Source organism: Python bivittatus, unplaced genomic scaffold, assembly GCF_059951505.1.
Source record: "Python bivittatus isolate LINGU-HERP-01145 unplaced genomic scaffold, Pbiv_v1 ctg000960_np1212, whole genome shotgun sequence".
NCBI classification, from domain to species: Eukaryota; Metazoa; Chordata; class Lepidosauria; order Squamata; family Pythonidae; genus Python; species Python bivittatus.
This window is the reverse complement of record NW_028277124.1, coordinates 2,711,962-2,738,483: the sequence shown is the minus strand read 5'-3', so window position 1 is coordinate 2,738,483 and position 26,522 is coordinate 2,711,962. Positions and strand designations below refer to the sequence as shown.

The following is a 26,522-nucleotide window of genomic DNA, read 5'->3' as shown; positions in this document are numbered from 1 at the left end:
GTTGAAGAAGCATTTTGTATATAGCTATCTTTTGGTATAATGTACAGCTTGTCTACATGAGCAGAGATCCTGCAGGGTTGTCTCTCTAGAGGACATAGAGGACATAGAGGAATTCTTCGTGTATAGCAAATCTATACCACTTTGTTATTTCATTTCATCAGCAGGTATGTATTACTTCCCCATATAATGTAGTAACTGGTTTTGTCTGTCCATTGTTGTTAATTAAATATGCGTGCCACCCTTTTCACCAAATAGTTAGAGCACCGGATAAGATTACCCCGTTTTATCATCACAGCAAACCCTTGAAGGTGGATTAGGCTGTTAACAAATAGTAAATGGCCAAAGGTCGTGTCTTTGAGTTTGCTCTCTTCGCACAAATTCAACACTTTTGCAACAGGACCACCATAGCCCACTCAGTCACTCACTTACTCAAAGTAAGTACATAAAGCAGTACCTACATACTCAGACAAATAAACAATTGCATGAGCAATTGAATTGTAGTCTGACACAGGTTGCTTCCCTTCTACCATGCAGGCTGGCTTAAGGGATGCAGCACTAGCTCATACAGTTCTATCTTCCAGAAATCATAATTATTATCCCTTTTCTGGTATCAGCCACCTAAGATAGCTGTCCTAATCTGAATAATAAAAGGAGAAGTCCTGGGTCTCTAAGATCTTTGGAAGCTACATGGAAAGTATTTATCCTTTTCCTCCCCCTCTCTCCAGAATTCAGAGCACATATCCCCTATCATTCCTTTGATGGTGTTCACCATAGTTGAGTTACAGGTTCACCTGTTTGAAATATATTCAGGTGTTGCAGGAACAACCTAAGAAGGAGTAGCTATGTTGCAGAAAGGGGGGGGGGAACCAACCGAAATGTGTGAAACTTTGCAGAATAACCTAAGTGTGATGTCATAATCTTATCCCATAATAAAATTGCACAAAGACTTTTGGTTGCTTTCAATAATAGTTTGCAAATCTACTTGTAATCATACTTCCATCTCATGGTGTTTAAGGGAGCTATGGTTAGCATAGGAACACAAGCAATTCAAAACACAGGCATGGCAAAGAGAAGGCTACTTCCAAAGACCCTGAATGTAGGTTTGCATTGGCCCACTTTGGGCATGCCTCTAGCTAGACTTTGTTCAGTTCTTTTTCAGCTGAAAGAGACAAAGCTGTTTCTGAATTTTCCACAGAATTTTTTAAAAAAGAATGAAACATGCACTTCCTTTTGCAAGTATAATTTGTTTAATAATATATTATTTGAACATAAAACTGGTTGTATCTCTGTGCAACATGATGGTGCTCAGAAAACAGTATCTCAGGTATATCTTTGACATCTGTATTAACCATTTCCTGAAACAGCAAACGCTGCTAGAATGAGACTATATTAGTTCCCATTTAGGCTCTGAAACCACTCTGATCAAAGCAGGGAGACATCCACATTTTCCCATCCCTCAACTGAAAGTCTTTGTGTGTCAAGTCTTGGGAGATCCAGCTATGCTGTATTCTTCAGCTCTCCATTTATTGATATTTCTGATACAGCATTAACCAAATCTTGCTTTCCAGGATCTTCTTTCTTAAAGTAATTTCGGATGCCCTTGTAGATGGCATAGCCAGGAATTACCAAGCTAGGCACTCCTGCGAGGATTACAATGATGACATAAACCCAGCCAGGATAAGGCACTGACTTTGATTTGGGGAAGTTATCCTGTGACAGAAAGAAAGAGATAAGTCTCAGGTCATTGGGAGACAGAGAAGAAAGAATATTAGACACATTCACATATGAAGCACTGAATGAACAATGTATTCTTTGGCAAAAATTTCTTAGGTTATTATTGAAGGAAATATAATAGAATATACCCATACATTTAAAGATTTGGGAATAGTGTACCATTCTATGGGGACTTGAAAAACACACCATGAGCACGTTATCCAGACAATATTAAAAACTTCAAAGGCAATCAAGAGGATTTTTTTTTTTTTTTTTACCAAAGAAGGAGAACAAATAACAGCAGCTTTTGAGAGATCCTTGACCCAAATTTTATATGGGGCCCAAGTGGGAATATATGCAAAGAACAACATAGTAGACTTAGTGCAAAAAAATTCGGCCCATTCACACTGCCCATAGTTGTGGATCTAATGCTCACTTATATTGAAGACTGGGGTGCCTAAAACTGAAATGAGGGCTTGGAGGCAGATGATCAGTTATCAAATTAAGAGCCAGTTTTTACACATAAATTTATTATTTTTAGGTCTGGCAGATGACTGCCTCTTGAGCTAGAAAATAACAGTTGCATAATAATTAATGTCAAATGGACTTTTGAGAGAATTCCTTATATCTACTGAGGCTAAACAATTCCCCCCCCCCAAAGGCTAAATGGCATGGAGTTTCAGAATGAGATTAACAGGATCTCACAAAGTAACAGAGTATGGGCTCCAAAATTTACTGTGGAACCTGAAAATTATGTAAATATACAGTACATGTTCCCCAGATTGGGAACAGAATGTTTTTAGGGCTAGGTATAATTCTCTCTTCTGTACTTCTGCCAGGGTAAATACTCTAAAACCCATTAGGTGAGCATATTTGCCATTACGAATCAGAGGACATTTGAGACCATACAGTATACTGTATTTTCTACAATGATCTCTGCAAGAGTTATATTTTGCCCCTTCTGAACCATTACCCAAACAGAATGGATGAGTTCTATGTTAAGTTTATTCTTTCATACATAAAACATTATATTACCCTCTCAGTAGCCAAACAATGAAAATGAAGCAACAGAAGTATCAAACATGAGTAAGCACTGTTTTATGGATGAATATATTTTTGTAAATTTGCTGATCCTTGATTGAAAAGACTTGCCTACATCACAGAAGCAGTCTAGCAGAGCAGTAAGGACCTGGAATTTCACCAGCAGCACTATTAAAAGTACACAGCCAAATTTTTCAAACTCTGCTCACTTATTGTTCAGTTTGATCAGCCACAGACAGGAAACTGTACTTTATATTGGGTCAGATCATCGGTCCATCCTGCCCAGTTATTGTCTGGCTGGCTGCCAACAAAATCCCAAGGTTTTGGAAAGAGTTCTTTTCCCACAAACTTTTAATTGAAGAAACCAGATATTGAACATAGGACCTTTTGCATGCAAGTCACATCTTTCACTATTAAAACAGAGATTTTCTCCCATTTTTAACTTCTCTCAAACCATTGTTACATATATTTTCCAGGCAATTTTTAAAAAACTTCCCTGTAATGCCAGATTCTGGGATTTCCCACAAAGGCAACTGAGTTTTCTTGCAGTGCAGACACACTTCAGTAAAGGTACAAGCATCAAAATTCTGCTTTTGGTTAGTAACTAGTTACATTAAAACAGCTAATTAATTTCCTTGGGGATAAAGATTTTTTTGCAAAGGAAAATAAGCAAAACAATTTTCTTATCTCCAGCAAATAGTTATCGGGGGGGGGCGGGGTAAGCAAGGAAAGTCATAATGAACAAAACATGAGAAATGACAAGCTTTTGATAGAGGATGCAGTTTGGAACATGTTTCCTTGAACAGATATACTTACATAATTGGGATCCCAGATGATGTATTCTAAATTTTCACTTACTTTCACCACAAAGTAAAACAAGAAGATAATTAACATGATGATGGGACTGACAACCCTCCAGGTAGCTTGCCAGAAAATATTGGGCTTGTGCCCAATCATGAACGTAATGTCATCATTAAATCTGGTAATGAAAAAAGAAAGAAAAATTAGGAGTCTGAGGGCCAAGTTGCACATGAAGTCTAATTACTTGATAACTAGCACGTGTGAATGGGCCATCACAATAAAAGAACATTCATATCTGCTCATGTTACATGAAGAGCAGTGGTTTTCAGTAGAGACTGTTCAAACATTCCGATGATGCTCAGTGACTGTAGCAAAATCAAGTGAAGTTTCTGTAGGTTCAACTCTTAGTCAAGGGCAGTTCTCAGGTCATTTTGAGAAATTGGAAACCTACATAACTCCTACGTTAAGAAATGATAAAAATCTGCAGATATGATATAGCCAGGTCCTAACTAAAGTAAACTTAAAGGGATGGGTGGAGTCACCACAATTCAGAAAGCAAATTAACGCTCATATTTATATAGGCCTGCGGAGAGAGAAAAAATACCCCATGTATTGAAATTTACCCTGAGCTTTATAAATAAAGCTCCACATTAAACAATACAGCATACATTGGCAGTTTCTGGATTTAAAAAAAAAATCCACCTAGAATAAATAGAGGTCAATATTTATTTACTTTTTAAAGGTTAAAAGTAGTGCACATAAATTTTCTTAAATTTTTAAATCACTTACTTTCCTTGTATTTAAGGATTGGGGAAAGGTGACTTGCTTAAGCCTACTGTGAGAGTTCCTGGTTATTGATTGCCTAACAAAAAGATGCTTTAAAACTCTTTGAATCTATATCTTACCTGTCTATCCCATATATGTAGACAACGGAAAACATCTCACAAAAAGCTATTATCAACAAGGGAATGGATCCAGCAAAGCTATCAAAAAGAGCCAACCAATAGTTGCCAGAACTCAGCACAAAAATAATTGCAATCAAGAAAGATCCCAAACAAATCAGGCCTGTAAACAAAGAAACAAAAAGCAGAAGGATTAAGAGATGTTGCCAATATATGAAGCTTCTTGAGACATGAATTTCAGTATACATTAAGACTCTACATTTCAAGCAAGGGGATAGACACACAAGGACAAGCCCTCTTAATCAGTTTTGTGCCATATTATTTCCTAGCCCAGGCTAGTCTTCTAATTCAACCACCTTGTCCCTAGGAATAGGCACAAAACCAAATAAGGAAAAGTCATCAGTTGAAAGAATGCTGCTTCTGAATGTAACTTCTTACCCCTCAGATAGAAAGAACCAGCTCAAAAGAGTTACTGTGCAAAAGTGAACTCTGTTATTCAGTGTCACAAACTAACAATTTCTGCCTCATCCATCAATGGCATTCAGCAACAAGGTATATTTATCAATCAATCAATATTTATTTTACACCCAAAAGGCCTGAAAACAGAGGTATATTTATTTAGTTTTCAAGAAACCAAGTGCAAAACCAATGCAGAAAAAGATTTCTCTTTTTCCAATCTACTGTTCTATTAAGTCTCTGAGCAAGTATTAAACTAACTGTTCAATTACCATCTTATCTTCAAAACCATGATTAATTATTCATACTGAAGCTAAATGTCATATCTCTTTTCTTTAAAAATGTCAATATACCTGCAATCCTACCCAAGTTGCACCCAGGGCAAACCATCACACCTTCTGGTTTTATTACCATTTTCAACTAACCTGTAATAATTTCTTTAGGCCATGTTTTAGGTATAATTCTGAGATCTTGCAAGGGTACCATCACACCTTCCATATTCCCAAACATAGATGATAAACCCAAGCAGAACAGCATGACAAAGAAGAGGATCGACCATAGTGGAGAGATGGGCATTTTGGTGATGGCCTCAGTGAAGACAATAAATGCTAAGCCAGTTCCTTCAACTCCCTACATAAGATTCCAAATCAAAGAAAGAAGATATACAAAATATTTAGGCTATTACTCATTTTCAAATATATTTATTAGACTGATAGTACCTTTGGTTTCTTATGTTTAAATCTATATAATTCTCACTCCAGCAAAGTATCCAAAAGTGTGCAAATTTAGAACTAAATTACAACTATTTTCAGAGCTATTCTCTCTCTCTCTCTCTCTCTCTCTCTGTATGTGTGTATGTATGTGTTTGTATGTATGTATACACACACACACACGCAGACATGTGTTTGTGTACGTGTGTATTTCAAACGGCAACTCAAGATTCAATTATAAATGTTATCTATTATATCTGTTTATTTATCTATTTTATCTGTTATCTATTGTAACATTAACATTTGGGGTCACCTAATGAAGTTTATTAGTCATAGGTTGAGGGCAGACAAAAATGTTCTTCAAACAACTCATAAATAATTTGGAGAATTTACTCCCACAAGATATGACTAGAGAAATATCCATTGCATATACAGTCAAGTATTTTTATTAAGCCATAGAATATTATAATAACAAACAATTAATTGATATGAGGTCTCTCTGTTGAGACACAGTAAGTCTCTGTCAAATACTGAAGATAAAGAGCACGAGAAACTTTTTGCCCTCATGTTATGCTACTAAACTTCCCCAAAGCATTCAATAGCTGTTTAGCATTTGGAACTAAATGCTGGTTATGGTATATTTCTGGTACTATCAAAAAAAGTGTCTTCTTTCCCAACATTCCTTGAAACCCATATTTTCCATGTGGCTTTTGACTTATTGCAACCTAGCATGACTTCCTCTGGATGCAGAGAGGACTATAAATATTTTAAACAAACAAACAAATAACATTATCATCTTAATCTTTATGTCTAGTTTAATATTTGACCGGCTTAGCTCTCTTCCTCCCTAGCTTTCCCATTAGTCTATTTAGATTATAAATTGTTTGGGAATAGAGACTTGTCTTGTAGGCAAAAATAAAAATATGAGACATAATCATAGTATTCCAGCATGGCTCTTCCTATGCTCTTCATTGCATAAAAATATTTCTTCATCTTTTTTACACAGTTGTGAGGAACATGGGCAAAATGATTAGTCTTGTCAATTCAAATCTAATCCCCATTTAACAAAGATTGGCTAAACAGAATCAAAAGCCAGTTTGCTTTGTTTATTAATTTGACCTAAATCCCCTCTTTCTATCCCTAGAACACGCAAGGCTCATTTGGATCATTTGTGGATAAAAAAGAGATTTTAAAATATAGTTTTAAGTGGCATTAATTCTTCCTATCATTCTAACCCAGCAAATGTATATGTTCTATGTTATCACCTTACATCAGTTAAAAATGTTTCCAAGTCACAAGTTTCAAACTTGAGGGTTGAAAAGATTTCTGGTTTTGTCTTGTTATACCAAGCTTGCAGGTCCAGAAAATTGTCCTGAGTTACATTACCATCTGGCAAATCAAATGCATTTGTCAGAGTGAGGATATTTCTGCAAAAGGGAAATGAAAATAGACAAAAGCTCTTCAGTGTTATAATTTGGATCACAGAGAAACAGTCACAGTTGCTATTTCTGTTATGAGACTGAGCAAGACTGAGGACAACAGTATGAACTTGGTCCAATCTATCAAGTAATATGAACAATGATCTGAAGGTTTCAATGCCCACTTCTGGAGACAGGTCCTCCCCATTCCACCATCCATTCAGCACCACTTGAACTTAACTGTTGCTGTAGTTGGTGGTTATGTTAGACAAACAACCCCTTTTCAACTGGTAGTAATATGCTAACTAGGAAATAAGCAGCAACTCACCTGCTATAGCAATCATCATATCTTTCTGTTGCTCTGAATCCAATGATTGAGTAAATGACTGTGGCTGCATAAATGGATGTGAAGCCATTTATCACAGAAATGATCACAGCATCCTTCTCACAATTATTGCTATAAACAAAAACAAGGAAGGCAGCTGACTTTTCACAATAGTCTCTGTGTGCTAGTATGTTAGTCTTGGGCCTAGGAAACCCAGTTTTATGTCCCCACTCAAGCATGAGGTAGTCTGTATTTCTCAGCCTTACGTATCTGACAGAGTTGTTCTGACAATAAAATGTTGGAGGGATAACACTATTTGAGGAATGCATGCACAGAAATAACACTTTTGATATATTCCCAATATTAGATTAGAATTTCTATGAGAATATACAGTATTACCTTACAATTCTGACAACCTCAAGTTGTTCTTTTTAATATGAAAAATATGCCTTGTATCAGTTCACACACTGCATAAAACTGTAATATGGTTAGTCTGGTTTTTCCTTGGTGTGCTGAGTGAACTCAGCCACTCTAGTTCTTTCTGCCTCTCTCTCACACACACACATACACATATAAATGGAAGCCGCCCTTTCAACATAAAGCTGTCCAGCCATTATTCAGCCTTTTCTGTAACAGTTTAAAAAGAAATGCATTCAGGTTGATCTGCGGGCATGATCACTAGCATTCCAATTAGATAATTTTATTTTATATTTTTTCAAATTACTGCCAAGCAGGGAGAAGTTCAATGTCATGCTTTATTTCTTACCAGCCTGGCAGTTAATTACTGGAGGGTAGAAATGAAGTGGCAAACTTACAAAGCTGGGGAGCAAGATGCAGGGAGGCCTGGGAAAACATGAACTTGCTGAGTTCACTTATCAGAACAACAGTCCTTCAGAAACAGAGAAGCCTTTGAAGATGCCCAGACTATTGAAGGAACTGATAAATGGATCACTTTACCAGAATAAAAACTATTTTTTTCAAGCCCATGAAAAATCAAAATAGGGAAAGTTTATTCAAAGCTGGGGGCTGGGTCAAGAAGATGTTGTATAGATTTGGGGTTGAACTCAACTACTGGTGTGACCCCCTTGTAAGAAAAGCTTTTAATAGTCACTATGAAAGAAAGACAAAGGCTTTTTTAGGTCTCTGAGTTCTTCCCATTTGCTTTTACTCAGGAAAAGGGTGGAATTGGTTACTACAGGACAAAATATAGATAGCTTTAAAAAGGGACTTGATAAGTATGTGTAAATAAAGTTATAAATGAACATATATAATGTTTCAGGATCAGAGGCAATAGGCCTCAAACCCCAGTTGCTAGAGAACCTATGCTGCACTCATTACTCTGCACTCATCTACTCTGTGATTTCTTCTAAACATCTGGCAGCCACCTTGGAAATGTTAGGATGCTCTAAATAATTTCTTGGTCTGGATCAGCAAACATTGTTTTCTTAGATTCTTATAGTTAATAAGATTGGGGACCATAGGTGTCACCAAAAATATTATTTCAAATTATATCCCTAATTCCTTTTCTATAAATATGTCATTAATAAAAAATTAGTCCTTTTTTGGATAATGGCAACTTACTGAACTGAGTTATAACTAGAGAATGAGATGAGGCCTCCAAAGGCAAGGGAAAAAGAATAGAATACTTGTGCTCCGGCATCTAGCCAAGTGACAGGGTTAGCCAGTTCAGTCACCTGAGGAAGAAGAAGGAGAAAAATTTTTTAAACTTAAGTCACATGACACCTGTAGAGAAAAGCATGTTGTATAGAAGCATGCAATTTATTCATTTACAAGAAATTGTGGAATGTGAATACCCTCCCCCCCATTAGGACCATCCTATTCTTGTGGATGGTAGGTTCAAGACATAACCTAGATCATGGCTAAGGCAAGGAACAGATCATTACTGGGTAACAATCTATAAGGTAAGCAGCAGAGTTTGGACAGACAAGCAAAGGAAAGCATTTGCGCATAGGTAAACACAGTTTGCTAAGCCAAAGTTTGCCAGTATAAACTTTCCCTTTAAAAATGAGAGTATTGGCCATTCCCACCCATTTCTGTCAGTGTGGTCCTCCAAGGTCAGAGAAAAGGGCCTTTCCTAGGTCTTTAATTCTTCTCCCTTTTTTAAAAGTTAGATATGGCAGGGTTTGAACTAACTACATGCAACTCATGTTTATTTCTACTCAGCTGTCACCACTCTTGTGCTTATAAAGATATGGACATTATTAGGAACTCCAAGTACTAGACCTTACCAACAATTTCATTTCTGTGCAAGTTCACTGCAGGCATATTCCATTTCTGTGATTTAATGTATATTTACAGCATAGATGGACACAATTTGATGGGACGGGGGGCATAATTCAGCCTTCCAGCCTTCCTGAGGGCTGCAGGAATTCATCTGGTGATGGCAGGATATCACTTAAAGAGGCAACACTGAATTCTCAGCCCTAGATTGTTTTGTGGAAGGGGGAAGGGTTTAAAGGTAGGGATGAGAATGATAAACCCCTAGGAGGCAGTCTGTTGTCAATCCCTTTTTAAAAGTTCCTCTGAAATACTACTGAAATGTAAGTTTTGGCAGTGTGATCTGGAGGTACCTTGGCACTTTGTGCAAGCAGTGGGCTGCCCATCCCTGATTCTCTCTCACACACACACACACAAATGAGAGAGAGAGAGAGAGAGTCAGAGCATGAACATTCCAACAAATGCTGCTTTCTATTAGAACTTGAGGAGAACTCCTAATCATATATAAGATTTCTTGCAGTGGTCAAAGTAACTTCATCTTTGTGCTTTTTCCAATTTCAGTGCAACCTGACTCAGAAAGACAGGCTAGGTTTAATATATAAAAGGGCGAATCGTGTTCCACCAGATAACACAGTCATTAGTTTTCTTAGGTCAGCTGAAATGCATTCCAACTCTGAACTGCCTTTCATGAAAATTGCCTCACATCTGCCAGAGCAAAAGCTGCACAGATGAAGCCCCAATCTTCATAAGGGAAGAAAGATGTTCCTTCAACATGCAAATGTCCCAGTAATACATTAAACCAGGGAACATTGACCCACAATATTTCTCATATTTAAAGGACTGATAATAAGAAGAGAAACAGTGCAAATTGTATTAGAACTGGAGTTAACACAACTCTTCTGATGTTAGCTTATTGAAATTTATGCTCTTTTCTTGAAAGACAAAAATATCTAATTAATACTTACATTTGGTGTAAAAAGAAAAACAATACCGTTGGTAGATCCTTTCAGAGTCAAGCCACGGATCAGGAAAATGGTAAGTACAAGATACGGAAGGGTTGAAGTCACATATACTGCCTGAGGAAGAACATATGCAACTGAGGATTATAATATGTACATTTATCTTATGTTAATTTCCTTTCTCCTAAGAACTCTGTTTCCAGGCCCACCAATAATACCAATCAGGTTTTCAGATACAAGAGACACAGTCTTTTCAATGGTGATCCCATATCTCTAGAACTCCCTCCTCATTATCTATCCCGGTAGACTTTAGATACTTAGGCCTTTCTTTGGAGATGCTGGAATGGTTTTGAATGGGTTACTTGTTTGCTTAGTAATTGCGCAATAATTATCGAAGCTAGATCGTTTGCCTGAATTGTTTTCCTTTGCTATTCCAGTTTAATATTGTAGGTACTGGTTTTAGTTTATAACAATGTATGGCATGAAAGATGATTTGGGGTCACTATAGGTCATCATCTTTCAGTCTAATCTTCCTCATAAAGTTGTGTTGAGGATAGGTTTAGAGTATGGAATACTACAATAAAACCTCAATTTTACAGACCAGTTATGGGGAAGGGGTATCGGTTAAAGCAGAATGTCTGTTCAATCTAAAAGTATGTAATATTTTTCATAAAAGTATGTAAAATTTGCAAATTTAATATAATTAGGGAATTTTTACATAATTTATGTTTTACAGAAGATCTACAAAAATGAAAGTTTCTGAATGTTTCTGGACTGATTTGCCAAACAACAGACTTCATTCAAATTCAGATTTGGTCCATTGCATTTCAAGTCCACCAGATGGGGACCTGTAAAATCAAGGTTTTATCACAGCTAAAGATGCTGCAGGAAAGATGGAATACCTATCTAATGAATATATAAGCATTTTATTTCACACACTATTGAAATGTAGATAAAACAAGAGCAATCTCTCATTGCTTACAGGTAGTCCTTGACTTACAACCATTCAAAGTTACGATGGCACTGAAAAAAGTGACTTACAACTGGTCCTCACACTTATGACCACTGCAGCATCCCCACAGTCATGTGATCAAAATTCATATATTTACGATGGTTGCAGTGTCCCAGGGTCACATGATCGCCATTTGCAACCTTCCCAGGGGGCTTCTGACAAGCAAAGTCCTGGGGGAAGGTAGATTCACTTAATGACCATGTGATTTGCTTAGTGACTGTGGTGATTCGCTTAACAATTGTGGCGAAAAAGGTCGTAAAATTGGGGCAGTTCACTTAACAACTGTCTCACTTAGCGATGGAAGTTCTGGTTCCAATTGTGGCTGTAAGTCAAAGACTACCTGTATGTAATTCTGTGAAGCACCACATATATTAATAATACTATGCAGACCATAATAGTAATTTAACAAAAGTAAAATAGTTTGAATGAAGAAAATATGTGGAAATGTGAGGAAAATATTTTTGACAACAACCCTTAGTGCTCAATGTATTTCATGCATATTATCCCAAAATGCAGATTTATAAAGTATAATTGTGCTGTGGGGCTACTTTGCCTAGTCTGGCTCACATCTTGTAGATACCACCTAAAACAAGAACCATGTAAATAAAGTCACATACGAAAGAAATCATGTCTAGCAGCAACTTCTTCCCTCCCACTTCCAATATGGTTCTTTTATCTAGATGTTACCAGGGAAGGTGGAACACACAGAAGCAGCTCCTCCATAAATGACTTTTTTTTCTGAAGTAACAATGTATGCAAAATAGCTCACTGACACACCATAGCCTGCAATTTCTCTGCAGTTTACAGATCCCATGCTGTGATGTTCAGGTCTGTCTTTATTAAGAGCACAGCTGGACATTATATGGTAAGGGAATGCTGAGACCGGGAAAATTTATGGTGGAGATCTGGCAGGCAGCAAGGAAAATATCTTGCCCTTCCTCAGCCCACTTATTTTTCTCCCATAATCCCTCTTTATTCCTATCGCATTAAATCCGTCTCCCACCCACTGCTGAAACTGGGCTGTTTTCCAATTTCTAAACTCAAGCTGCGAGAAAACGGCTGTGAGGAGACCTTTGAATGTGAATTTTCTAAACAAGGATGCTCTGGAATAATTTGCAAGAGCAATTCTGACTAAGAAGAACAAACAGGAGCAGCATTTCCCCCTCTGTGCGAAGAAGACCGAAGTACCTTTCCTGTTGTTTCAATGCCTCTGATTGTGCACACGTACAGCACTGCCCAGGCACAGATCAAACAAAGCAAAAGCCACCATTGTACACTCCCAGAATCTTCAATAGAAGTGGAGATGTTTAATGTCTTCCTGTACCAAAAATAATCCACTGGAGAGCTCTTTCCACATTCCTCTATGAAACCTGAAAACAGGAAGATGTTCAGTGACCTGTGCCAGATTTTTTTTTTTTAAAGCAGCAGCATATGAACTGGGCAAAGAGAGAAAACATGCATGAATTCAGATGTTTTCAGATGAACTGGATTTAAAATTAGGGCTGTCGACTATTGAGTAATTCACGGTTTGAATAAAGTAACCTGCATAAAGTTGCATTTTTGTTGTTGTTCAGTTGTTAAGTCGTGTCCGACTCTTCGTGACCCCATGAACCATATCGTGCCAGGCCTTCCTGTCCTTCACTGCCTCCCTGAGTTTGCTCAGTTTCATGCTCATTGCTTCAGTGATGCTATCTAACCATCTCATCCTCTCCCGTCCTCTTCTCCTTTTGCCTTCAATCTTTCCCAGAATCGGGGTCTCTTCCAAAGAGTCCTCTCTTCGCAATAAAGTTGCATAAGGCAAAATAATTAATTTTAAAGGAAAAAACTTTAATTTTTTTGTACTTAAGGTATTGGTGAGACCCATAAATTTCAAGAGCCAGCATTAAGCTCAATATGCTAAAATCACAGCTTACATGAAGGCCTTCCAAAACATAACAAGGCCTAAGAATATGAGAATACTGGTGATGTATCTCCTCTGGGAGATAATTCCACCTAATGGTTGCTATTATGAGAAAGGAGTTCTCATAGCCCCTAGCACAAAGAAGTGCACCTCACATTTATGTTCCAAAACATATGTGCATGATTTTCTGGATCTGCTTCTAAAATAATGAACAAAATTGTCCTTGCATATTTTAGATACCTCATTTAATATGACTTTCTTAAGCCTCACCCTCAACCCAAGATGGCAGAATGAAACAACCCGTTTCATGTAGCACAAGGAAGGAATAGTGTGATGAAGACAGAAAATATTATGTGAGCAATGAAGTAAGTCTAGTACTTGTAAAGCGCTATCAGCTTTAGCTTGGGTGAAAGTCTACTTGCGTCTGATTTGGGTAGCAAAATGTCTTGGGTGGTACTTGTTGAACTGCAGCCTGTGTGAGAAAATTTGGTTGTATTCAATTCCTATCAATTGGAAGATGCCACCATTTATATATTGGCAGTATGTGGGAATGGGGTTTTTTTGGTCCGAAGGGCAGCGATTTTTGTGGATGTATCCAAGAGGAAAATAAATTCTCAACAATGTCAACAATTTTTGGAGTGTCCCCTTAGAAATCACCTTGTAATGTTGGCATGGACTTCCTTCTCAGGGTGTCAAACCATTTATGCAGATCACTTTATTCAAACCATATGACTTTCAATTGATTATATTTACCTACATTTACATGAATTGAAGAATCACACTAAGAAATTGTACCTTCTCTTTTAGCTCAGTGTTTCTCAACCTCGGCAACGTCAAGGTATGTGGACTTCAACTCCCAGCCATCTTAAAATCATATTTCTCTCTTACATAAATGGTATCCTTCCTCTAATATAGCACAAGCCTGCACTGTTATTTTTTAAAACAATTATATTAAAAATAGAATCAGCCAGTTCATAACTAACTTATTACTCAATACTTCTTCTTCAAAGAAGTGCAGAATTCTGCGACCTAAGCAACATATTTTGAGTAATATTTGATGGGAAATTAGAAAGGGAGGCAGGCAATGACAAAAGGACTTACATAGGGCTGTTAATATACAAATAAGGATTATTATAATAAATCATTTGAAGAGACTTGAAAATCCCATTTTTGTGGCATGCTTTTCAGAATGCTTTTCAAAGGGATAGTTCCCTTTGTACTATGTACTATGTTCTGTCAATTACACAGTATCAGTGCTTTAAAAATACCTAAGCTTATTTAGATAACTCTTTAATCAATCAGTTATGCTGTCTATATAACTGGAAAAATAATACAGTGCTACAGCAACCACTCACTTGCCTCTTTCTGCAGTTTTGATTTGTAAATGGAAGGCAACACCTTAGTGTAGGTCAGGTAGAAAATTATCAGAAAGATTTCAGTGACTCATTCATTGATATATTCAGGGTTAGGTTGCAAAAAAAGCAATGTCTTTCAGAACATATATAATATTTATCATAAACTTCAACCGTTACCCAAAATATTACCAATACATGCTAAGTAGACACCAACAGGCACTCACCCCTTTTCCCCCCACCAAATAATGAATTATTTATTGTATCAGAAGAGACACACCTGAATACCAAAGTCCAGATTTAATTATCAGTATGATAAGGATTCAGTGATAGAATGATGTTTCTATTACTTCTATAATATATATTATGTAAGTCTTAATAGGATATTGTCACTGATCCAGCAGATTTGGTTAAAAGTTTTGAATGTTCTCTGGGGGAAAAATACATTATATTTTTGCTACATTAATTCCCCAAAGAAGCCTTCTCATGATGGATTGTCAACCAGTGTAAGCATCTCATTCCATAGCTTGTACCTGTTCTGTTGTCATTAAGTGGACATTCGCTCCAGGGCAGTGGCTCTTGGAAGGAGTTGAAGAAATACCACATCACCCAGGCAATAATTGTATTATAGTATAAACCCACAAGGAAGGAGACGAACATTGCTGCTATACCTATAGGAAGAGAGGGAAACATCTTTAAGCAGAGCTTATTTTGTACAGCTAAAAAATAAAACCTGTGAGAAATTATGCAAACAATGTTTCACTTCTGCCCCATTCCTCACACCAAAACAATTATCAAAGAATTTATGCTATATAGAAAGGAGCTGAGACAAAGATCTTGTGATGAGTTTGCGTGGTTATCAAGGTGCCACAGAGGATGTCTTCCACCATTATAATCAGCGGCATTCACGGATGTTTGCGGCCTGAAACTCAGCCCATGGAAAAATTTTCCAAATATTTCATTGGATTGCATAAAACGGGCTGCAGTCTCAAGAGAATGGTCTTGGGATACTAAACTGCACTGCAATAGGCTATAAATGGAACTGCAATTGACTTTCCAGCCATCAGCAACTGTGCCTTTTCTTTGAATATTCATCTTTCTGTATTCCAGCCATGCCAAAGAGCATGGAACAGCTGCTGGAAATAGAAAATATTCAATTATTTTAACTGAACATTTTTAGGGACATTTTTTCTAGGAATCATGAAAAGAAAAACCATTACTGATTGGTGCTAAGCCCTTGTTCATTTGTTGCCCACTGCTAACCAGAATAAAATTATGTTAAAAATAGTTTAGTGTCTGGGTTGGAAATTTTAGATTAGATTTTATTTTTAATACTAATAGGTTATTTTTATCTTTAAATGATTTGTTATGGTGTTATAATTCTGCAACCATTTTTTGTTTAACCAGTAATTCAAATGTAGTATTTCAAATAGCCAGAAAAGCACTGTTGCTGTAAATTAATGGGATGATAAATAGTGTCTGTCACAAAGATGAAAATAAATCTATTATAAATTAACTGTAAAAATTTAACTTGCCAAACTATAATAATTTAACTTACACCTCAATCCATTATTTCCTATATCAACCATTCTTTTAAAAAAAAGATTAGTAGTTAGAATATCTACAGCCATGGAAATTTCATTACTATTTCATCCTGTGGACTTTCTGCAGTAACAAAACGACAGAAGTTCTGGGAAATTGTTTAACAGATGAGGATATCGCATCTTTAATGTGCAAGCAAACAACACATAGCTGACTAAGCAAACTTCAAATATACTTGTAATACAATATAAATTTAATTTGACTTTCCCCTTGACTATTTCACAAATCCTGTATTGATCAAATTATTCTTCAAATGTTCGTTTTCTTGCCCCTTGTTTCAGCCATGATGCTGATGTACAAAAGTGGACTAAAAGCTGCTTGTTACTCGCTGGATCAAATTATTTTTAAAACTTACCTACTCCCTTCAGGGTCGGATGGATAGAACTCCAGACTCCTACGCTACCTTTTCTGAGTCTCTGTCCAATGGCAAATTCAAGATGGAGCAATGGGATGCCTTCCAGGACAAGCAAAATGAGGAAAGGGATCATGAAAGCTCCTGTGGAATTACAATCCAAAATGAGTACGTTTTGTATAAAACTGGCATAAGGTGAGCACAGTGAGCACAGGAATGACTTTACTGGTCACGAGAAGCAATGAGAGAGACAGGAAAACAGTTCTGGTGAATTATATGCTGAATCTTCTTTAGTTTAAAAGAAAGTAAGTTACTGTGGTATTTCACAGGAGCATCTGATGTATTATCTCTACGTGCAGCCTATTATAAGCATGATTGCAATAACAAAGGGATCCTTCAGTTCCTACCAAAGACTCTTACTTCAGTATGCTATAGAACAAATCAAAAAAAAAGAAAAAAAAGCAAGAAATAGGTCAGTGGAACTGGGAAACTTAAGGAAAGGGATACATATTTTGCTTCTTCTTTGGTATATATTCCCCAAACAGCCAATTTCTGTTTTGCGTTCCTTCCTGACTCTAATGCCCTTCAGATGAGTGAGACTGGAAGGACAGGAGCTGAAGTCCAGCCATGCTTGAGGTTGAAGAATATGTCCTATCCTTTCCAGCCAACGGTACATTTAGGGGATATATGATCTTTTTAAGTATACCTCTCTTATACAGTTTATAGCAAAAGGGAGAAGAGTGATCCATAATTTCAGTGAACATGCACACTGTCAGAGAAAAACCACATTAAACATGGGAGGCAGACACACCATAAAACAAGTCACTTCAAAGTTCTAAAAGCTTTATTAAATGTTAGTTCAATAAGCAAGTAAAATTCAACCAATAGCATACAAGGTACTTACTTAGATATACATTGCAATGCCGACCATCTTAACCGAGCTGTCAGGTAGACAGCTTGACCAAAATGGTACCATCCCCTTAGTTGCAATCCCTTTTATCCTCAAAAACCACAAACCACAGACATGACTCCCAGGATTTGCAACTGAATCATAACTTCCTTGGTGCTAATTTTACCAGACTTTACCAGACTTTACCATACTTCCCTTGTCACATCTTTTCCCATCAGCAAGTTTGCTTAGTCTTGCAAGTTTACTTATTTCCTGTTATTGCCCTACAGGTCACATTTTAGCTAACTTGGCTTTATTAAATGCAATCAGAACTAACATTAAAACATGTAGAAGGCTACTAATAATTTTCCTCTCACAACACATTCTTCACTGCCAAGGGAGAATGTTATACAGCCATCATTACAAACTCATATGACTTCATGGAGATATAACACATACTGTGTGTCATTTCTGAATACCTAAACTTGGCTTCAGCAATTTCTTCAGGTCCTGGATGCCTCCTGAATATCCACCTCCAAAATTATACATGATATCATATCCATTTTAAGTATTCACCTTGATATCCCTCAAGTTCTCTTCAAAAACATTTAATAAAATCCATTTGGTGATTTGATGAAATGTTTGGTTTTTTTTCATTTTTTGGTTTAAATGGATACTCTGTCACCAGTCTTTGATCCAAATGATTGGTCAGGATTGCATTGGGCATACACATTACGGTTTGCAGCTATGACTGCATTTGGAAGATGGGATAAGTTAGAAGTATTGCTTCTTGATGAATGTGCCTGCTTATCCTTGCTTACCATTTCATCTGCAAGGTGGCCCTATTAACCAGAAAGCATCTGATTTAGTAATGCCAAAGGAAGCCTGCAGTGAAGAGACATTGAAATCATATTATGTTAATGAGATTGTGGGTATGATCATGATCCCAGTGTGGTTTTTTGTTTTTTCTCCAAAGCAAATATTAGCTTTGAATTTTTTTCTTCAAGGCAAGGGAAAAGGGTAGAATTCATTTTCCATATCTGTTCTGATCCTATTAATTATTAGAGCTATGCAGTGCTTTGGGATATGATTTATATGGGATGCTGTGGAATATGTGGGAGCATGAATACAGTATCTATCTGCATCTCATTAAAAACAAATCTGTTTCCATGATTGAATGGTCACCTTAATGAGTTCCCAATGGGCACAACATTTGCACTTCCATGTTCTTCAAATTTTTATTTAGAATTTAAATTCAACTTCAGAATCTAATCCAAAGCACTGCACAGCACTATTAATTATCAGTTCCTACCAAAATGAAGTTGCAGTCTCTATTTCATATCAGAAAAGAGGATAAATTGGCATAGTTTTCTGGAACTTTTATTAAATAAAAGACAAAAACTAGTAATGAGAAATACAGGATATTACAGGCCAGTGAATACTTATTTCACCTCTCCAGTCTCCCCTTTCCTATCCCTCCCTCTTATTATTATACTGTATCTCTTTTGTACTGTTCTTGAATTTATCCTGTTTCAATTTTTTATAAAAAATCAAAGTGTAAAAAAAAAATTGTGCTAAGTAGAAATGAGTAAAATAAAACTGATATGGGGTAGCTTTGGAGAAAGAAAATGGAGAACTGTAATTAAAATGGTTGAAAAATAAATTACCTGAAATCATTAAACTATTAATAAGACCAAAGTGCACCTATATCTTGGATTTAACATCACCTTTATGCTTATTCTTCCCCGGCCTATTCCCTGACAACTAAGGGACTGAAGTTATTTTGTTAGCTCCCCACATCAGTATCTGAAATACGATGTACACAACCCCCAAGATGTCCTGTGTAGTATTTATATATTTGATTTGATTGATCTCCTGCCTTTCTATTTATATGAATACTCAAGGTATACAAAAATAATATATAAAATACAAAACCAGAAACAATAATTTAAATGGTGTTAAAACAATTAACAAGTATTAAGTCCTGGTGGTACAGGGGAAGGTGCTCCCCTACGTGTTCCATAAATAGGGCTCTAAAAGCAGGGGACCGTTTAGAAGAACATATCTTGCATATTTTAATGACTAGAAAGGTTCATAATGGGATAGGCTACTCCAGGGATAGTCAGATCCTTTTAGTGTTTTAGAAGTTAATATGACCATCACCTTAAACTGTGCTCAAAAAACAACTGGCAATCAGTGTGATCTTTTAATATGGTGATGATACAATTCCTTGTCTGTCCCATTTTGCACCAGCTGAAGCGTCCAAATACTCCTCAGAAGGGTATCTCCATGTAAATTGTATAACAAGAAAGACTAAGGTGTGAATAAATGTTATTAAATCCAATCAGCTCAGGAGCAATCATATATGGCACAGTAGCTATAATTGCGCAAGCATGTTCCTTGCCACAATTGCCATCTGAGAATTCAGGAACAATTCAGGATCAAGAAGTACTCCCAAACTGCACTTCCTCTGTTGTGGGAGTACAAGTAGTTCCTGATTAAGAACACCCAGGTTACAGACGACTCATAGTTAAGAATTGTAGCAACATTCAAATTAAATACACAATGATTCAAGTTAAATACCCAATGGTTCAAGTTAATTACACAATGCTACTTATACATACAATAATACTGTTCTGGCTTACATACAAATTCGACTTAAGGACAGACCTTGAGAACAGAACTTGTTCTTAAACTGGGGACTACCTGTACATCTTTGTGCATCAGTCCATACATCCATAAACTTTGACACTAGAAGCAATAGAGCAGGATGTTTCTTGTATTACTAACACTTCATCTAACATTCATACCAGATGGATCTCCGTGGTCAATGGCAAGAGTGTGAAATATTATTCTTCCAGCTACCCTAACTGGACACAAACGAACAGGAAAGATGGAACCATTACAGAACAGTGTCACGAAGACACTGAATCTTACCAAACACCCTTGAAAGATATCATGATCACGGTACTGAAACTTTCTGAGTAGTCAAATAGATTAACAGAATCATATTCTCCACATTCAGTAGATAATTTACCATACTGCTCTCAGTCTCACACCCCAGTTAAAAGCTCAGTAGAAATGGCTCAATATAATCAGAGTCCTTCTGAAGTATCTGGAGTTGTGAGACCATCACCTTTAATCAATCATTTTAGCCAGTGGTCAATAATTACACCCATCTCCAAAAGTGGTGTTCAATAGACGCCTTACAGCTGCTTTTTATACCGCACCCATAAGGAAGCACTGATCCTCTCAAGCATTGGACCTTACTTTATCTGCCAGGAGGGGCAAGAATCTTTTCACACAAACCTCCACCAGAATAACAGAACCAATGTTCCTAAGTCCAGTCTAATTATCTATAAAGAATTGTGTGATTTTTCACAGACACTATTCTGAATTCATCTCTCCTTTTGGTACAGTGAAATGCAATACTGCAGTGCAGGTACAATGAAGGCCAAGAAATAACCATTCTTCACTCTCCATTGTCACAGAATCCTTTTCTGGATTTCAATCCTTTTCTCCACTTTGGTCTCAGTGGTCTGATGTTTTGTCCTGACCTCACTTCCCCTGATTGGTGGATTCCCCTGCTTCTTTATCCCCCTTGGACCAGTGAAAAGAAAGGAAACATCCCAGATTTACCACTTTTTCCTGTCACTTGAGCTAGAAAGCAGAACTCTCATCAATTTTACCTGGGGGGAGGGGGGTTAAGGCCTTTTTTAAAAAACAAGTTTTTTTAAACTGTTCCATCAGTGAACTTATAAAAAAGTAAGTTTGGAGGATAGTGATTAGAAGGGACCAGGCATTTCTGCAACAGTAGATAGTAACCAGGTGGAAAGGAGGTGTTTGCCTACAATGAAATGAAGCATAGCAGGCAAACCAGATAGCACCACTTGAGCCGGCACAAGGCAGAAAATGCAACTTTGATTTATAACAGAAAAAGATGGGTGGAGGTAGCTTTCTGTTGGGTTGAGGCAAGTAGAGGATGACTGTGCATTCCTGCCCTCAAGAAACTGTCAGTGGCCGAGACTCCCGGGTGAGGCAATGGGGAGCTAAGATGTCTCCAGAGAAGCAGAGACAATGATACGGCCAAGACCGCTGGACTGGCGACAAAGCTGGTCCAATGGAACCTCTCTGGACAAGGAGAGGACGAGAGATCACCCACTTGTGCTCCAGATGGCTGCTCCTCATTAGGAGGCCACAGGACCACAGGTCTGAGCATTGGGAGAAGAGGGAAGCATCAAGCTCTCAACTGCAGCGGAGCCTTTAAGGATACCAGGTTCATCTAACCTCACTTTTTAAACACTTTTGGATTTGTAATTATTTTAAAGCTAAAAGAGGTCACCCAAGCAACAGGTCTGAAAAACTACCTGGTGAGTAAAACCAATTTCCCCCAAAATAGAGGAAAAACTAACCAACAGCTTAAAGAATTTAAATAATATAAAATAAATGGCAGAAAGCTAAGTAAGAATTTAAGAAAGTTTTAAATGAATTAAAGGACCAGACAAATTTGGAATATTAGAACCTTTGCTAAGACTTTTGAAATAACTAAATAAACAAAACAATATATTCATGGGAATATAAACTGTTTAGTTTATTAGGAAAGAGATGATTGGTTGAAATTTAAAAGTAAAGAACCTAAGAAATTTGAGACTTCGTGATTATAGAAATGAGACACTAGAGGGGACTAAAGTTCCAGGCAGGAAAAAGACAAAAAGAGAGGAGGGAGGGAGGGAGGGAGGGAGGGAGAGAGAGAGAGAGAGAGAGAGAGAGAGAGAGAAACCTGTTGTTTATTCTTGAACCAAAAGAGGAGCAGTGAAATTTATAAAATGACAGATAAAGGTATGACACTTGAGACATTTCAAAGGATTTTTGAAGATTTGGGAGAGAAACTTATAGTTAAATTGACAGCAATAATTTCTGCACCTACTAATGCATTTCTTGAAAAAGACTCTACAGAAGAAATGAAAGACAGGGAAGAGAACAACTTGGAAGAAGTTGTAGCCTGACAAGACGAAGAGGTGAAACAAATTCCAGGTAATGTAGAAATATTGGAAAATAAACAAAATGTGGATTATAAGACAGAGATGACAGATTTATCACTGGATTTACAAAAGAGGGTTTCTAAAGCCTTGAAGAAATCTCTGAGATAGGAGGAAGAAAATTTGAATAGAGATTCAACCCTATGACAGCAACTTCATGAATTAAAGATCAAGATTGTTAGAAGCAAAAGAAAGGAATATAAAGTTGACTTGTTTGATCAGTGTTAAAATAAGAAATATTTCTATACAATTCTGGAAACTGTTTATGGACTTTTTGCTGATACTTGGACAGAAACAACCATTTTTAGATCTGCAAATGGATGGGGGATGTTATGGGAAGAAGTAAAACATGTATGTAAACTTATAGAGGGTGGGGAAATATTACATTTGCCTGTTCTTGTTGTAAGGAAGATCGGGAGTCACTTCTTTAAATATTGTTTTTTCTATTTCTCTTCTTTTTGTATTTCTTTTCTTTCTATTTTCATTTTCTTTCTGATTTCAGTTTGTATTATCTTTTAGCATTGTTAAACTCTCTAATAAAAAGTATTAAAAAAAAAATTGCCTATTGAGGCAAGCTGGTCATGTAGATCAGCACTAGGACTCCCAAAAGGCCCTAACCAGTACCAAATTGGATTTATCTCACGTTTTCTTCCCTTTGCACTCAAGCTATTGTCCTCTCATATGACAATAGACCTTAAGATAGCAAAAATGTTTGGAAAGAGATAGATTTGAATAAAGTTGATGGAATAGCATATGTTTTCGAGGAACCTGCATAGCCCAGACATGGGCTCTCTCTTAGAAGATGCTGGAGCCAGAATGACTGTATTAATAAAAAGTTTCAGATTGTTTTGTATCCCCAGGCTTTGCCTTCTGTCCATTTGTTTGCTTTGAGAGAAGGATAAATCGAATGCTCTGGTATGCTTTATATGCAGCAAGGAAAGAAAAAGATGGAGGAAATGGCCAATCCACTGTTGGCATTGGTTCCACCCACTGCCAGCATCTACCTCCAAGCCTATTATACTTCAGGGAATGTGACTTTGATAGTAAAATGATTCAGGCAGCTGAACTGAAGATACCATGGCAATAATAATGTAATGGGTCAATAGGGGGGAAGGGGTATCTCTCAAATCGGAATGTCCAAATTCACATAATTTGTACCATTTGAGCCTTTTAATGTCCTATATGTAATTTGCATGATGTTAATTGACATCACTGATATAAGAGCATTAGTTATGCAATTATACAAATGACATAAATTGATGCAAATGTTGTAAATTATATCAATTGTCCACAATGCTTTGGAAACAACGAACTTTGCTCACTGGGGTTGAAGTCCACAATAAATGTTGTCTGTTGCCTCCAAAGTCCACTGAATGAAGATCCCGATAATTCAGACTGTTTGTATCTTCAAATGTCAGTTTGATCAGAACTATTCTGAATTTTTAGAATAAAAATTACAGCAGAAGATTACTTTAAAATATTCCATTAATCTTACCTGGCTGTAAAACAAAAAAAGTTGCAAAATAAAAATGCCTTGATATCCTGAACAAAAGCTTCCAAATACTTGGCTATAGTTTGAAACAAGTGTGCAAGTGCAGCGATGTAGCAGCCAATTTCCACATACATAACAAAAGCAAGCAAATGCTTGTACAAAACCAATTGATGTTCTCAGAATGTTTTTAAAATTATCAAATGAAAGATAAGTTATTGTCAAGGTTCTCTGTCCACCATCATCACCCCCAAATTTTGCCAAACGGCTGGGTTTAAGCCAGACCCATGGTGCTAATGTCATTCCCAAATTGTGCTAGCTGCCAGAAAGACTGAAACAGGCATCCCATTTCTCTTCCCTGTAGAAGTGGGGAAGCCCACTGATCTACCTCTTGACACTCTAGCAAGAAAAGGGAAGAAAGAAGGAGAGGGATTCAGTAGGCTATCCTGCAGTTGCAAGGAGAATTCTCTTCATTGCTGGAAACAGAAAATAATTTTGAAGCAAAGTAGTGAGCATTCAGTTTTAATATTAAAAAATGCTCAAAACTCATGTTATATTGATAGTCTGGTTGCAAATATTTTATTTACTGATTTGATTTGTACCTCCCTACCTTTCTGGTAAGTACTCAAAAGTAACAAAATTTGAACAAATACACATTAAAAATTACTGTAAAAATTTTTTAAAATACTGATGAAAACCTGCATTTATTATTAGACTAGCACATACATCCCTAAGTCTGTTAGAATAGATATGTTTGCCATATGAAGGAAGTCTAACATCCTTCTGTGGTTTTCTTCAAAGAAAAACAGTGGATCTGGTCTGATTCTGCAGACAGTGGTTGCTGTTGGACCTGCCTTCAGGTCTGTCTTGATTCCTGATGACTATATGGACAAGCCCATGCAGTTTTCTTGGCATCATTTTTCAGAAGTGATTTGCCACTGCCTTCTTCTGGGGGCTGAAAAAGAGTGACTGAAGAAAGTGTCCCCTCTGGCTTCATGCCTAAGTCAGGACTAGAACTCATGGTCTCCCAGTTTCTAGCCCAATGCTATACCACTATACCACTATACCACTATACCAACTGGGCCATCACACTGTTGAGCATAGTAATCATTTGTAGTTAAGGAGCCATCTGTACACTATATTCAACTCCTACATTATACTGAACTGCAAACAGACAGAAGAAGGGCCACAACATCTGGCCAAACATTAATGGATCTGAAAAGGCAAGAAACACGAAGGAGAGATAATGAACAGAAATATTCCAGTATGTGGATACATTATTAATATTTTTCATGAGGTACAGAAGGAGATTCATTTGTACAATTTATAGGCTCTAAAATATTATAAAGAGATTAAGTATCACAAGTTATTTCCTGTTTCAAAAGATGTTTGGATTGATCAGAAAAGTTTTTTAGAATAGCATAGTTTGATGCAGTAAAGATGTCATACCAGAGGGAGGGATAAAACAGATGCCTACAACTCTAGATCAAACTGAACAATTTCTTGATTACAAATTATTTCAATTTTTCTTTTTATTTTCTCATGCTTGCAAGTAACAAATTGGCAATTCTGCCCCTTTATAGACATGAATGAGAGAGGGGGGAGGAGAAAGAGAGAGAAATCGGAAAAAAATTGTGGCTGACTTCCTTGATTTTCTAAGAATTCCTAGAATGGATCTCCATATTATAAAGCTACTGATAAAACCCCATGCAGTTATTTACTTCATGCTGAGTAAATAAAATGGTACAAAACAATCCTTTGCATATCTCTCTCTCTTCTCCAAGATCATAGCAGTGAAGATGTTCTATAGGCATTTAATGAGATGTCTGCAAATGAAAAGTCAATCTCAGAGAACCCCTTCAACTGCATCTCTCACTCTTCCAAGAAATGAAATAAGATGTAACTATCTGCAAATCCTGTAAAACTCTGGTTTTATGTTTTATTTTTTGCTTTTGTGAGAAGTCACAGTGATAAGTGGGGAAAAATGTATTATCACCACATAAGTAGTTTCCATCAAACCAATGTTAATTTCCAGGATTGAAGGGATCAAAGACATACCTCCTCCGTGGCTCTGGCAGAGATAAGGGAAGCGCCATACATTGCCCAAGCCTACACAAAACCCGATGCAGGTGAGCATGTATTGTGCTTTATTGTCCCATTTGGGTCTTGAGTCTGCTTCTGTAGCTTCTATAGTTTCTAGTTCCTTGTGGGAAGGTATTCTCGACTCCAGACCAGGATTTGGCAGTTGAAGTTTCACCATGGCTGGACGTTCTTCTACAAAGACCTGCAACAGGTTCTGAGCTGGAGAAAAAGGAAGTCTTAGC

The 26,522-nt window shown here is 37.0% G+C and overlaps 1 protein-coding gene across 1 annotated transcript; it reads right to left on the bottom strand.

Annotated features, from left to right (window-relative positions):
* Nucleotides 1-1,228: 1,228 nt before the first annotated feature.
* On the bottom strand, nucleotides 1,229-26,522 carry LOC103056380 (sodium-dependent neutral amino acid transporter B(0)AT1). Its single transcript, XM_007424390.4, has 12 exons — nucleotides 26,257-26,522; nucleotides 16,785-16,925; nucleotides 15,361-15,498; nucleotides 12,764-12,945; nucleotides 10,570-10,680; nucleotides 8,948-9,060; nucleotides 7,370-7,498; nucleotides 6,894-7,050; nucleotides 5,339-5,543; nucleotides 4,461-4,620; nucleotides 3,571-3,733; nucleotides 1,229-1,710 (listed from the first exon to the last, which is right to left on the bottom strand). Exons 1-12 carry the CDS (start codon nucleotides 26,456-26,458, stop codon nucleotides 1,498-1,500), a joined length of 1,914 nt encoding a protein of 637 aa, XP_007424452.1. The 5' UTR covers nucleotides 26,459-26,522; the 3' UTR covers nucleotides 1,229-1,497.